At 44.0% G+C, this 14,315-nt stretch overlaps 1 protein-coding gene across 1 annotated transcript in view; it reads right to left on the bottom strand.

The window, feature by feature from the left end:
• The window catches only part of nav3 (neuron navigator 3), a 119,073-nt gene that overhangs the window by 97,333 nt on the left and 7,425 nt on the right, over window positions 1–14,315 (bottom strand). The window contains exons 3-4 of the mRNA XM_036519792.1: window positions 10,669–10,741; window positions 6,123–6,306 (exon numbers count right to left, since the gene is read on the bottom strand). Coding sequence (XP_036375685.1) covers window positions 6,123–6,306; window positions 10,669–10,741 — 257 coding nt within the window. The remainder of the gene's footprint in view (window positions 1–6,122; window positions 6,307–10,668; window positions 10,742–14,315) is intronic.

Here is a 14,315-nt window from a genome sequence, read left to right as displayed (position 1 = left end):
TGTGGATCGGCCCACTTGTGTCTCAGCAGAGCCTGCTGGCCTTCCACACATCGGCCACTGTATTCAGCGCGAATATCAAGGAAAGAGCTCCTCATCGCTGAAAGCCAGGGCAGTTTTCTTGCTAGCCTACATAGCCACAAGATCATTCCACTACTGCTAGTTGTATAGTACTGAATCTCTGCTGAGATATAATGGTAAAATTGATTTATCTTTTAATTGCATTATTTATCTTGATAACACCATTGAAACTAAAAAGCTGCATTTTCCTGAAAGGCTATTGCCCTAACACATCCAATTAGAAATTATCAACTACAATTCACATACTTACTTCGTTTAATTTTTTCACCTCCTTTCACAGTAATCAGAAGCAGAACGTACAGCAGTTATTTTAAAGTCCATGTAGAGGAAGGCATATCTGACTAGTGCAGAATCTAAACATCTGTTGCCTGACAACCTATAATTGCAATGAAGGAAGTGTGGGAGTCGACTCAAAGGTCATTTCCTAACAGGTAGGAGGACCGAGGGAGACAGAAATCACTCACTAGGCAGATCCAGCACCCTTAGGGGAATGGCAGGAAGAGATGAACGTGAACAGGAAAGATTAGACATGACATGAAAACAGGCCTAAAGGTTACTTTTGGTTGTGTATAAGAGCAATGAAGGGACAACACTCTATGTGCTCCATATGTATAGTTATTTATTTGAACAAGGCAGTAGAAAAACTACCAATATAAAAGCGTATCTTCATCAGATTTTGTGATCTTACTTCTAGTTCACTTTTTCCACTGTTGACACCTCACAACAAAAGATTGGGTGCATTCTCTCTTTCAGTACTTTTGGTTGTGCCTAAAGAGTACTCTAGTGCTCTTCTCTAGTGTTCTTGTACTTATATGTCTAATACTTATATTTCACAGTGGCACATGAAGCTTTAACATGACTATTGCACTGTTGAAAAGATACAAGACTGTTGGAGCAAGAACTAGCAAGAACTCCACGGCTGTATAGTTCAAATTACCCCAAAGATAATGACTTTTAGTTAAAACAGCCCACTATAATTGCTGCCTGTCCTTTCCATGGGCAATTAATACTTGCTTAAATTAATTGCGAGCAAGAACGATGTAATTGGGAGTGGGGGGGGGGGGGGGGGGGGTAGTAATTGACCACTGAGAAATCCATTATTTGCATCCTTCCTGCTGTTTCCAAATGAGCTGGGGGGGGGGGGGGGGGGGGTTAAGAAGAGAAGCAGGAACATACGGGATCTTTCCAAAAAAAAAGAAACTAAAGGAGAAAATGGCTCTGAGGCTCGGGGTTCCTGAGTGTGTGACAGCAGAGATAATGAGCATGTGCACCTGAAGAGACGGGGCCGCCACCCTCCCCCTCCTCCTCCCCGCTTTGGACGCCTTTAAAGCAAGAATCCCGCTAAATGACCCGCGCCTCGCAGAGAAGATAGCAATTTCGGGGATGATTAATGAAGCTCGTCATTCCCCTGGAACGCGTCTCGTGCTTGGGTATAACGGTTCAGCCGCCCAGAGGAAGAAGGATTTTTTTTTTCCTTTGGCTGCGTTGTCTGGCTTTCTTTCCTCTCTCCCTCGCTCTTTCTCTCTCTCCTCTTCCAAAACAGGAGGAGGGTTGGCGCTCTCCCGCCTCGTCTGAAGTGTGACATCCACGTACCACTCGCTGCTTCTCCAGCCGGTAATCATGGGAGCGTAAATCACTGCAGCCGCGGCGATGAGCGACCAACCACCCCGCCCGTAAGAGGAAACACATGTGAGGACCAGGCCCCCGAGCGGGCCTTGGGTACAGATTATAGGTTATTGGTCTGAGGATCTGTCAGCGGAGGCATTCTTTACACAGCAACCCAGAATGTGGAACCGAAAAGCAAAACCGACAGGCGGATCTGGGGCGGTGCGTTTTCTTGTTTTTTTTTTTTTTTCTTTTTCACTTAAAGCCACCGCGTTTTCATCTCTCAAAACAATCAGGATGGGGTTACTTTACCCTGAGGCATTCTGCAAGCCCACACACTCGTAACCCCCCCCAAATGCTGAACGAAAGGAAATCTCTCCGCGCGGGAAAACTACAATGTACAATTACAGCCGTAGGGAAAACAGAAAATGCTGAGGTTAGGATCAAACGTGGTCATTTATGCAATCAAATGTTACTGAGGTTTTAAGGGGAACTCGCTTGCACTGACTGCAGTGTGAACTTGAACAAAGTTTAGCAAAATAACTGTGCCGTTTTGAAGTTGTTGAAGTTTGCCGTTCGAAAGTATATCGTACTAGTTGCCCTTTAGGCTGTAATTGTAAAAATCTGATAGTACTGCGTCCTCAAACAGACCTTGCTCTCAGCTGAGAACTGTCTCATTGTGGAACTGTACACATCCTGTCCCCGTACTGTCGCTGTACCTACTGTATGCACTTTTGTAAGTCGCTTTGGATAAAAGCGTCTGCTAAATAAATAAATGTAAATGTAAATGTAACTGGAATACATTAGTGATCATTATCATGCCTAGGGAAAGACTTCTGCAAAACTAATGATTAATACTTAAATGACTTGCTCCGGTACAGACACATTGTCTGTATTGATTACAGATAATCAATATGTTTATTTAATGTGTGAAACTGCTGTCTTATATGTACTTTAGACAGCAGTAGAAAACAAGTGTGTTTAATATCTGCATAAATATTGCCATGATATGGTGGCTTGTGGTGAATCCTGACAGTTGGGTGGATAGGTATGAGTGACAGTCCCCTCCAGTCTGGACTTATACATTAACAAAGGTCTGCATCACTGATACTACATCTGCTGACACCAGCTCAGGGACCTGTCTGTTGACAAGAGTCACTGAGACGTCCAAACAGCGCTATGTCTAATCAATGGACAGATATGTACAAAGCAGGTATAACCTCTGAACATAACAGCTCATCAGAGAGCAAACACACACATGCATACACACACTCGCACACACACACACACACACACACACACACACACACACACACACACATGCAAGGTCCAAATGTCATGGCATCACTTAACATGGAACTCCCTATTTTAAGTCTAAGTGGCCAATTGCAATCTAAAATAAATTGCACCAATAAATTCAAAATGACTCAAATCTACATCAGGTTTTGATTTTTTTCCCGCAGGAAAAAACTAACACATCAGATTGCCCTTGGCTGCCACAGGTCATGCATACAACTCTTGGAAATTGGAAATGTGCCAAAACCAAAGTTATCGGTCAGACAGAAACGTCAGCTGCATTTAAATGTGAGTAAATAAGGGCCGTCTGCTCTCAGGACAACGTAACGGACAGCTGTAGCCATTTAGAAATTAACACTCCAAAAAACATGTCTGCCTGATGTCGGAGCACCATCTCGCCCCTCAATAGAAAATAAACAACATACTGTTTCTGTTTGTTTTCCTGCTTCTCCCAGGCTGTAAATGTCAGTCAAACCGCTTTGCCTCAGAACACTTCTCAGTCTCTGAACCACAGCGCTGTAAATTCTGCCTCTTGCTGAAAGACGTACAGTACAGAGCTCACACGCAGATTCAGAACTCCAGCCTGGACGGTTACTTCTGAGGTTTAATGCAGACTGATACTTCAAAGGCAGCACAAGGCCATGAACATATATTAATACCCTACGTTTACCAATAAAGGCTGGTATTTTATTTGATTTTAGGTGAAGCAATGCTAAGAACACTGACTTTGGCCTCAGACTGACATGGAGAGAATAAGAAACTAGAAATCCCAAAAACACGAAATAACATACATCCATTTCCAAACAAAAATCTTGAGCACGTTACAATGAGACGTGAAAGCTTCCACCCTTCCTGCAACAAAAACTACCCATGGCTAATTCCGTGGGAGGGGCAACGAACAGTACTTTCAACCTACTGTGATGCAAGTACACTTTGACAGCCCATAACTGCTAGCCAGAAACCCCTGGAAAGTCAGACTGATAACAGCGCACACGGGTACCTATGGGTGTCCGGCTTGGTCACGGCGCGGGTTTTCCCATAGGGAAGACGGCTTTTCTTCTCTTTGGGCTTGGAGGCTGGCTGCTGGGAGCGCGAGAGAGGGAGGTCAAGTTGTTCGCCACGGGACATGGTGAGAGAAGTGGGTGGGCTGAGCTATTCCTACATCCCTAGACTACGGTGGCTCCCGGGTGTCTGGGTGTCTCACCACCAATGGGCTGCCCCTCTGTTCCCCAGGCCAACGCTGGCTGCCCAGCAGGTGCTGGCTATAGAAAGGAGGGCCTTGTAACAGTAACCAGGGCCGGGCCAGCGGAGAGGCTTTATAAAAAGCCACATGCCTCACCCAACAGGATCCCAGACCACATGGATTCTCCACATTTGTTCATATCTGCATATTTTATGTACAGCTTGCTGCTCAGGCACTTTCTGTCATATCCTTCACCATTCCACATATTACACAGTTTTTTTTATTCAGCATCTGGTTATCAATGAAAATCTACAACAGGCAAATAATTGGCTCATTTCCCAGCAAAGCTAGGACTTTTTCAGGGGACATATGAAGTCACAGGGTGACATCAGCTACATCACTTTAATAACTGCCCAGGGTAAGAGAACCATTTTCAGGCTAAGTGAACTGCAGACTCCCACAATCCTTTGTGGCCAGCCCCACAACCATGTCCTAGATCTGCCTGCGACGTCACCCTGGCATGTGCCGGCCCAGAAACCTCCATGGTATATTTGGAATGCTCTACTGGCCGTGTGCTCCAATTCTGGCTGACGGGGCCCCGACGGCACCTGTCGCTGGACACTTTGGGAGAAATCCCAGGGGCTCTGGGAGGAATAGGGCAGCTGTGCCACTCCCCTCCCCCCCTCCATCTGGCCTGCAGACTGCAGCCTGGGGGCCTCTGACACAGTGCTGTCCTGCACTGGCCCTGGCAATAACGAAGGCTCAGCAGCTTCCCACCAGCGTACAGAGGCCAGAGCCAGGCCTCGCGTAGCGGCAACACGATACTCCCCTGGGAATGCCTCCAATGTTTGGCATTTCAGGCTTCTGTTAGATACCCCTCTGGCTGTGCTGTCTATTTACATCACAGCATTATTGTCATGCATGGGCTTTTGCCTTTGATTACATTGCAGTGATTTATGTCAATTTGCCCATGCGCAGATCAACTCCACAGAAGTTCCGGTATTGATCTGAATGTTTCATAAGACAATTATTTTATTACAAGGGAGATCAATAACGTGCTGTCAAGTACCATTTTGAAACATCACATTGACGGTGCCCAGAAACACACATTCTTGTCCATCTTGAAGCTTTTGCCATGTTCTGCATCAGAGACAGTTTAATCAAAATAAACTAAGATCAGGGTGGATCAGGTCTCAAAGCTTTCAGTTTCTATTCGTCAAATTCAGATATGGTTTTGAAAAGAAAGAGAAACTGGTACACAAAACGCTCAACATTTAATTAGATGCTACAATATTCATTTCTATTCATTTTCTATTCAAAGAGGGAATAAATTAAATTAGGTATTTCATTCCCCTCATGGCCTTGGAGGTCTCTACTTTCAATCAAATCAAATAATTAGCTCTAATAATAAAAACCACAGAATGATCATGGACTAGTGGTGTCTAACCCGGACATCTGAGAGGAATATATAGTTGTCTGGATGATTTAACTGAGGTCAGAGATTGCTCCTGTGCCCCTGCATATATCAGTCAACCCCTGAGCGAAAGATATATCTTAACTAACTATGAAAACCTCTTCGCCATGGTGACCAGTGCTGTCAATCACTGCCCAAGTATTCCTCAAATGACACCCTACTTATAGATATTACCCAAGTAATTAGTGTCAGGATCAAAGCAGACTGGGTACAAAGTGTCTTCTCATTAATTTCAGCCAAATATTATTTTTTGAGTTACCATCTAGGTGATTTGTTCTCAGGTTTTAATGTATAATAGGCCTTCTCTTTCAAATTCACTGTCTGAGCTACACTGCAACAATACCTTTGTCAACAGGACCATATGGTGCTAAAATGTATATTTTGTAATTATAAACCTTACATATATAAACCTTAACTATAAATCATTCTTTGATTCAGCCGGGTTAAAGGAAAACCTCTCACAGAGAAGGAATGAGAAGGGGCTACCTGGACTGCATGTCTTGAGTCTTGTGTTGGCTCGCTGGCGCCGCCCCAGTGGCCTGATGTGTAACCTGCTGCTGGAGCTCCACAAGGGACTGATAGTACTGCTGCTGCTGCTGCTGCTGCTGTTTGTACCTGGACAGGCTGAAGAAGAGCCCCAGGATGGTCTTCAGATTCCCATTCCGAATTTCTGTGGAGGGAACATCAATACCCAACATGAGATGAGGTGAACCAATATACTCATGAAAAAAAAAAATCAAAGAGAGCAACCTTGATATTATAGTGTGAAGTAAATGAGTAAATTGTGGCCCTAGCTCACGGTAACTCAAATGAGAGGCTCACAGACTGTACATTGGTTGGTATAAATGCATTAAGTGAGTTGCGACAAAAAGCACTTTAACCTGTTGTCTTCATCTGGTACAACCAATAGAGATTACAACAACTGAGAACACACAAGATCCAACCCTCATCATTCAGACAAATCACGCTTGCCTACAGTGTAGACTAGACTGTACACATTGCTGTGTTTGGACTGGAACATTCTAAGGGTCCCTGCTCAGGGTGGAAATCTTGGTAGCTGATGTACTTAACTCCTCTTATCTCATCACAAGTGTAGTGGATTCAGCCTTCATTCTTTACATACAAAGCTGAACAAGTGGATTTATAGGGTGTGAATACAGAAAGGCTGCTTTATATGGACACTTTTATAACTGGAGGTTACACACCAACAAGCAAACAGAGGGTAACCAAAAAAAGATAAACGAACAAAGTTCAACTCAAACTCACCAGTTTGAGTTTTTCGGGTAAGACATGAGATCTTCAGTGCAGGAAAACTCCACAGAGCACAAATGCATCAGATTGTGAAATAGGTTTCCTAAGAAACCCTTTTTTAATAAAGCTCAGAGATTTGAAACATTGGTCTCTAACAGCTGATGCAGCAGTAAAAGTATCAGACTCAAGTTTCTTTTTAATTCTCCACAGCCTGTTGTTTGCAGATTGGTATGGTAAGTTATGGTGATTAATCTTCTAGACTTCGGTTTCTAATTCCTAGAAGCAAGCATGTATACTGCACATTATACAAATTCAAATAGCTGTTTTTTCCTCAGAGAAATGCAATGTATCAACAGGCATATTTCCATTAAACAAGGACATTTGGAGGTCTGCAAGTTAGGTGACTATGGAAATCATGTACAGTAGGTTTGTAGGAGGTCCACTTTTGAAGTAATTAAAGGAAAAAAAGGCTACATGTTTTGTTAAGATGTAAACAGTTGTTTTTTGAGTAAAAAATAAAAAAGGTACTTACATCGAAAAGAAATAAAATATGAAATTAAAGTCTAATTGATTCTGCCGCCACATGATATGTGTCATAATGGTGTTTGTACAGCGTATTAGGAGGTGTGAATTTCATAGAGAAATATTATTTCGTTTTCCGTCAGGAGGAAGCTGGCTGGGAATTTGTCTTCCACATTCACTGACCCCGCTCACAGCCTTTGCAAGGTTTTACCTTCGTGACATTTCCTCTCCCAAAATAATTCTAAACAGTTATGTTCAGTGCTCCAGCTGCACTTTCGGGAAACAATTATCTTAAGCCAGTTCCAAAGTCATACAGAGAAAATGATGTTGGTTCTTCCAGCTATATACCAGTGCCCCCTGCCTGGCTGCCTCCCCCACAGGCGCACACACACACACACACACACACACACACAAAAAACACACACAAAAAATGCTAGTGAGTGGTCCTCAAATTAAGAAGCTTTAAATCGGAAATGTGGCTTCATTGAACCTTCGCGTTTCTGGCTCTTTTACGAGCCTCAAAGGGGGTTTGGGGGTTCCGTTTGGCGGGAACGATACAGACAAAGCATTCAGGGAAATCCCCCAGCGAGAGCCGTCCCCCTAATCAATCACTTTCAGGGTTTTAATCTCCTGTAACAGGGCTGAGTGGGGCCTGGGCCTCTTTCAAACCATCTGACCTGAGAGGAGAGAGTCAGGCCTCTGTATTTTAAAAAAGAAGCAGGAACATTACATTACGAAAAAGGACAGATTACCTTCATAAGCGGATTGAGTTAGTGTGGCTGTATTTGTTTGTAACTTCACTGTGTTATATGAATGGATACACAGCCCAGGGCAAAGCGTGAAACAGAGTCATAACTCAAACAAAGACAGCATGTGTGAGCCGTGGGTCATAATTCAAGCCCCTTTAAAGGGAACTTCCATCGTGTCATTTGCAAGCACGATGTACTTAAACATTCCCATGTCACTTTTAATGACTGAACTGAAATATAGCTTTCATGCACAAACCATGATTGACTGTTATGGAAATATGACTTTCTACAGCGTACCTTTAAATGGACAACTGTGTGTCCTTGCATGGCAATACTGAGTGGACATCAGGAACGTGTCCCTCTATGGTTTAATACAACATTCTCCCAGCATTCCTGCAACATTGTGGTGATGTGGTGATGTGATCATGTGAGTTGCATTGAGATAATGTGACGTGTTCCCTTAGACAGTCAAACGTATGGCACCAATATGGAGAATAACAGAATCTGTCACACTGCTGTAATAGTATATGAGAGCTTAAGAGCAGGTCCTGTTGTTATGTATCAAACTATGTTTTCTTTCTGGCACCTGTGAAGATGAATGGACCTGCATATGTTTGTGTTTTATTTTTATATGTTACTGTGCATTGTCTTGTACAACAAAGCATTTAATAGACCAGCTAACCCATGAGTAGACAGGTGGAAAACAGGTCACAGACATGCATAAACTGGAACAGACCTTGGGATGATGACTGGGCCAATGTGAGCCTTCATGCCCCCAAAATGCATTGCTGATCTTGCTTTGGTATTGCCCTGATACAACAACAGCAACTACTGACCCCAGAAGAGGTCCCCCTGGTTGCAGTTAGTGAAGCACTACTGTCACTGTCTTTGAGTTTACACCTAATCTCACATGGAGTGCCCAGGTTGTATATTATTTCTACTGGGCTATACATAGGCTCTAACATCTAACACAGAAAAACACAGCTGTAACTACTGGAGGTTTTTACTATGTATATTATAGCATAGGTAAGCATGAGTATTGAAAAGGTGTCTATGAAAAAATTATACTCACAACAAATGGAAAGATGAAAAAGAAATCTGGTGAACTATATTATCTCTCCTGCTGCTGTATAATTCAAAAAAATGGATGTACTGTAAAGACAAATCAGGCCTTAAAAAGCAGGTGTCATGACACCAGCACACCACTCTGTTGCTTATCACTTTCCATTACTAGTCAGTTCAAAACATACATTTGAGTATAGAATGTGATAATATCAAATGGCCTTTGTCAATCCTACCATATCCGAGCCAAGTTTCACTCAGTTAACTTGAATGCGATCAACCTAAAAACGAGTTCCCTGAGACATTCTGGTAAACAGCATCAGTTCTCCCAGACTGCCCTGAGGAAGAAATACAGCCACATCTCCAGACCACGGACCTGGAAGCTCTGGGGTTAAAACTCTTGCCTTGTTGAGCTTCGCAGATCATTACAATGGGGTCTGTTTTCCTGGAAAAAATCCCGTACACTCCAGGCACATCAAACGTTGCTTTCTATTTTTTTTTTTTTTGTGACGAGTCATAAAATTCAGCACAACCGTACGCAGGCCTTGAAAGCTTGAGCGCGAAGCCCAAAGCTAATTCAATTAAGTCTATTCCTTACAGCTTGAGAAAACAACACATCCTGCACATGTGGCCCACCACATCACCATCCCAGCGGAGGACGCAATGGAAACCAACAGCAAAACGAATCCATAGTAACTCAATAGTCTTTATATTTAGAGATCCCCTTTAAAATTCCGGGGGCCTGCAAAGTCACTTTGCTTTTTTTGGGGCATGACACAGTTTCAGAGACCGGCCTGCCGGTCCGCGAGCAGGGTGCGCTGTGTGTGAAATGCGAGAGGCCAAGGGCACGTTTATCTGCTCTGACTTTGGAAGAAGTTAAACCAACAGTCGTCTGAAGCTACACACAGAGGTCTTAAATTAGAGACGACTTCTAAGTTGCGGTTCTGTAAAGACCTGTTTACAGGCCGTATATCAGGACAGCAATATTTCTCACTGTTGTTCGTTTGGAGGAGACCAAAATGGTGAGGAAAGAAAGAGGCTGCAAAGCGACGGTTTGGATCTTGCGTTCTGCACACTGAGATATCTGCAAAGCTCAGCTTCTCTACCTCAGCTCCTCCCTACGCTGACAAGAGGGTAATTTCAGCGCATCACATGCGACCATTTTGTCACAAATAACACAATCACTGCAGCCCACGGAAGAGGATGGTGAAGTCAACCTCAAGCGATTGTCAAAAAGAGAGCAATTATCCATTAAAACACCGCAGGTAAAATATGCTGAGAGGGCACCACACTAACCTGAAGTCTCATTTATTAATAATACTTACTCTTGAAATCCTTAAATGTTCCTAGCTGGCCCAAAATCCTGCTAATAGAAGGATTTTGGGAGGATAAAGTGTGTCATGTGCAGTTGCTGTAGCGGTGAAATTCAATTTAAAATCCTCTCTTACCTTCAGCGGAGAGACCCTGCACATTCACTCCTCTGGCTTCCAAAAAGCTGAGACAGGCGTCCACATTCTCGATCTGAAAGAGAGCGAGAGGGAGAGGCTGGGTGCTCGATAGGAGAGGGCGCAGAAGAATACTGACGTATGAATACCTCACATTCATGGTCGGCCGACGACACCGAGCAACATTTAGCCTGGGATGATTAGCGCTAATTGCCCTCGTCGCCCATAAAGCAGCCATTGTCCACTTGGTGCGGACCCTCCGCAACCCCAGGGCCTGCCCTACCCACACCCACACACGGCGTGGCTGTCGTGTGACCCACCTACACAGATCCGCGGCCAGCTACGAAAGGCATAACTCTGAAATGCAGCCGAGGTCCACAATTGCGAGGACACGATTCAACTCAATGCCCCGCTGAAAGAATGCAGCGCAACAACCGCCCACATCCTTACCCTTTTCCCACCCCTCTTTGGTGAAAAGACTATTAAGTGTCCAGCTACTGTACAGTGAGACATGGGCGACCTTTGGCTAGCGTGTGGCTCATCAGCATATTGAGTGCCTCTCTGACTGAGGAGGCCTTTCATGGAGCAGTGACTGCAGGGCACTGTGCCGCACTGTACCGCAGCTCACTGCGGATGGCCCGCTTTGGGCTAGGCACCCGTCCAGCAGTGACGGGTTGTAATGACCCCTGACCTTGCCCTCTTTGTGCATGCTGCTCCGTCACCTCGCACGGCGCTGGCCCCCGCCCAGCCCCCGGGACCCGTCTGACCCTGGCTCGGACTGTGACGGTGCTGTGACGGCACTCGTCGAACCTGCGTCTCAAACAGACTGTATCAAGGCCCTCCTCAGGACCTGGGCGCTGAGCCCAGCCCAAATCTGAACCAGCATGTGCTGTAGCTCCATCACCCTGCTCTGTCTGCCTTCCACTGCTGATTAAGCACTTTTTGCACAGTTATTACAGTCTGCCTGGTTTGAGAATGTCCCCACATGATAGCAGCTTTGACTTTCTGAGAGACGTGCGCGCGTTTGTCATTTGACGTTCGCTATTGGCTTTAGTTTTGACTTTCGAGCCACACCACTGACACAAACTCTGTAAATACTGTGCCAAGACCCGTCATTTGTAACCTGACATGGAGACAAATGGTGTCTGGTCTGCCTCTATAGCGTGACCTAACCCTAAAATGAGTCAGGGCTGCTGTCGGAGAGTAAAAATGAATGGCTATTTGCACTGCTTATACCAACAGGATGGGACCCGAGGCAGAGGGAACATAACCGCCGCATCTGCCCCTGGAGCTGAGTGTGCGAAAAACCAACAGAGACGGCGCTTTATTGGGGGACCTGCAGCCCCCTCGGCTTCACATGTGGTTCCGCCCGTATGTGCGCGCACATGTGCAGCAAACCCCAAAAACGCCCGATCGCTCCCACCATCGGCTTCCTCCAGCTCTCACACGTTAACATGTGCACTAACAGACCCTATCCACCATCGCGCACCACTGCAATACTTCATCTCTCATTTGGCAGGGGGGGGGGAAAGTGAACAGCACAGGAGTTTTTGTTCCATAAGGGGAAAATGTGAATCAAACGCATGCCCTGCTGGTTCCTGACGCAGAGTAAGTATCTGTGATAACATAAATACATTAACACAGAATAAACACAGATGATATTTAATCAAACAAACCTGCATGGCAGCTGCTCCACTCTCTGGGCTTATGTTTTAATCACATATTTAATTACTATTTTCAAATATTTAGAGCAATAATATCCGTGAATGCCACAGCGCATTAGTAATAAAAAAACAGCATCTGTTCTCAATGTTGCTACATGGGAGAACGCACAGGCTGGTAATTAAATATCTAATCAGTGGCAAACAGTAAAAGAAGGCAACTTATATGATATGCCAGAGGACACACATGACAAGACCATATGCACATCCTACCCACACAAACCTTCACTTAAACATGGCTCGTGTACTGTATGTATGCATGTGTATGAGGCTTCCTGTGTACAGTGTTAATCACATTATGGACTTTCTTTCTTTGTATTGTCCACCGACACTGAAGGACTACCTTGTGCAATTGGGCCTTTTGTGATCTAGTCTCATGTTTCTTTAAAGACTAGCACTGTTGGACATTTGATTTTAGGCTTCATCTGAAAAGAGAAACTTTCCTGTCTGATGTGTGCACAGAACACAGCACATTACCGACTGATAACAAATTCAAAGATGCAATTAACAATTTCTCAGGACGCTCCATAAGCCCTTCTTCTTGCAAAAGGGAGTATTCTCTTTATTCATTTATTTATTTAAGCTTTACTTTTGAGTAGGTAACCGAAACACTGACATGTCGAATTAACAACAGTCAGATGCATCACACTTCAAGCGCACGCCTATTTCCAGTTTTTGTCCCTGAACGGGCGTCAAATACTACTGTTTGAACAAAGGTTCATTTGATGGGTAATTACATTATTTATTTTCAGTCTGACTTTTTGAGACAAAGTCAACAACAGCAATTACAATGGAATATTTTAAGGACAAGTGTTAATGTTTCTCTGCATTGTGTTACAGAAACCACTGTTCTACTCAGCGGTTTTCTCTTTTTATTGTGTGGGACTTTAACAAGTTTGGGAGGAATTCAGGCCTCTCTTTATGCTGCCATTGTTGAAGTAAGAGCCTTTTCCAGCTCGAAAGATGTCATTAAAAGTAATTTAGAAAGGAAAATATTTGATAAGAAAGATTATGCTGTTCATTTTTTCTACAAATAAAAAAAGGTCAATTATAATTATTACAGCCAGTAAAATTTACTTGAATAATGACATTCAAGTTGTTGAGGTTTATTGTGCTTTTAGTCATAATCATCATAAATTAAACCATGCTGAATTAAAGCACACAATTAGCTAGATGTAGTTCTCATATACACTAAGTGTTTGCAGCTCCATCCAGTCTGTGGTTCGCAAGAAACAGGCAACAGAAAACCGCCCCTTTCAAGGACTATCAACACAGCGAAAACTGCACTTCGGTTCCAGCAAGAATGAAAAAAAATAATAAACTTGGTTTCGGAAAGTGTTGCTTTTCAGAATAAAAGTGACAGATATGAGTATTTTTTTATTTTAAAACTGGTCTTTGCTTGCAGCAGTTTACATTTGAGTACCATTACAAACTATTGGCACCATTTGCCCCTGCAAAGTGTTATGGGATGGTTGAATTATATAACTTCCTTGGCTTCTCTACAAGCATATACAACACATATTGTAATTACTGCTTATCACGGTTATTGTCATGCATTAATGTCATGGTCTGGTAATTCCCGTAAAACAGAAATATATTTTTTTTATTTCACGCTTTCCATGCTGAGATGAGAGGCTTCTCAGGATCGGAAACACAACCTGAGCCCAAAGTGTCCGAACGGAAAGTGCCAAACCTCCACATAAGCAGAACGCTGCCTGTTTGTCTCCTTTACATCTCGGAGACAAAAGCCTCCTTGTAGGTGGTCCCCTAAAACATCGCTCGCTCTGAAAGCTTCGCGACAAGATAGCGCCCCATGTGCACCGCAGATCCTCATCTCCCCCGCCAACCCCCCCCCCGGCTTGCACGTAACGCTCCCACAACATCTCAGCAACCTTGCAGCTACTTCGGCATGCGGCCGCGGCATTGGGG

Source organism: Megalops cyprinoides, chromosome 25 (assembly GCF_013368585.1).
Source record: "Megalops cyprinoides isolate fMegCyp1 chromosome 25, fMegCyp1.pri, whole genome shotgun sequence".
In the NCBI taxonomy this organism is placed as follows: Eukaryota; Metazoa; Chordata; class Actinopteri; order Elopiformes; family Megalopidae; genus Megalops; species Megalops cyprinoides.
This window is presented reverse-complemented; position numbering and strand designations above follow the sequence as displayed.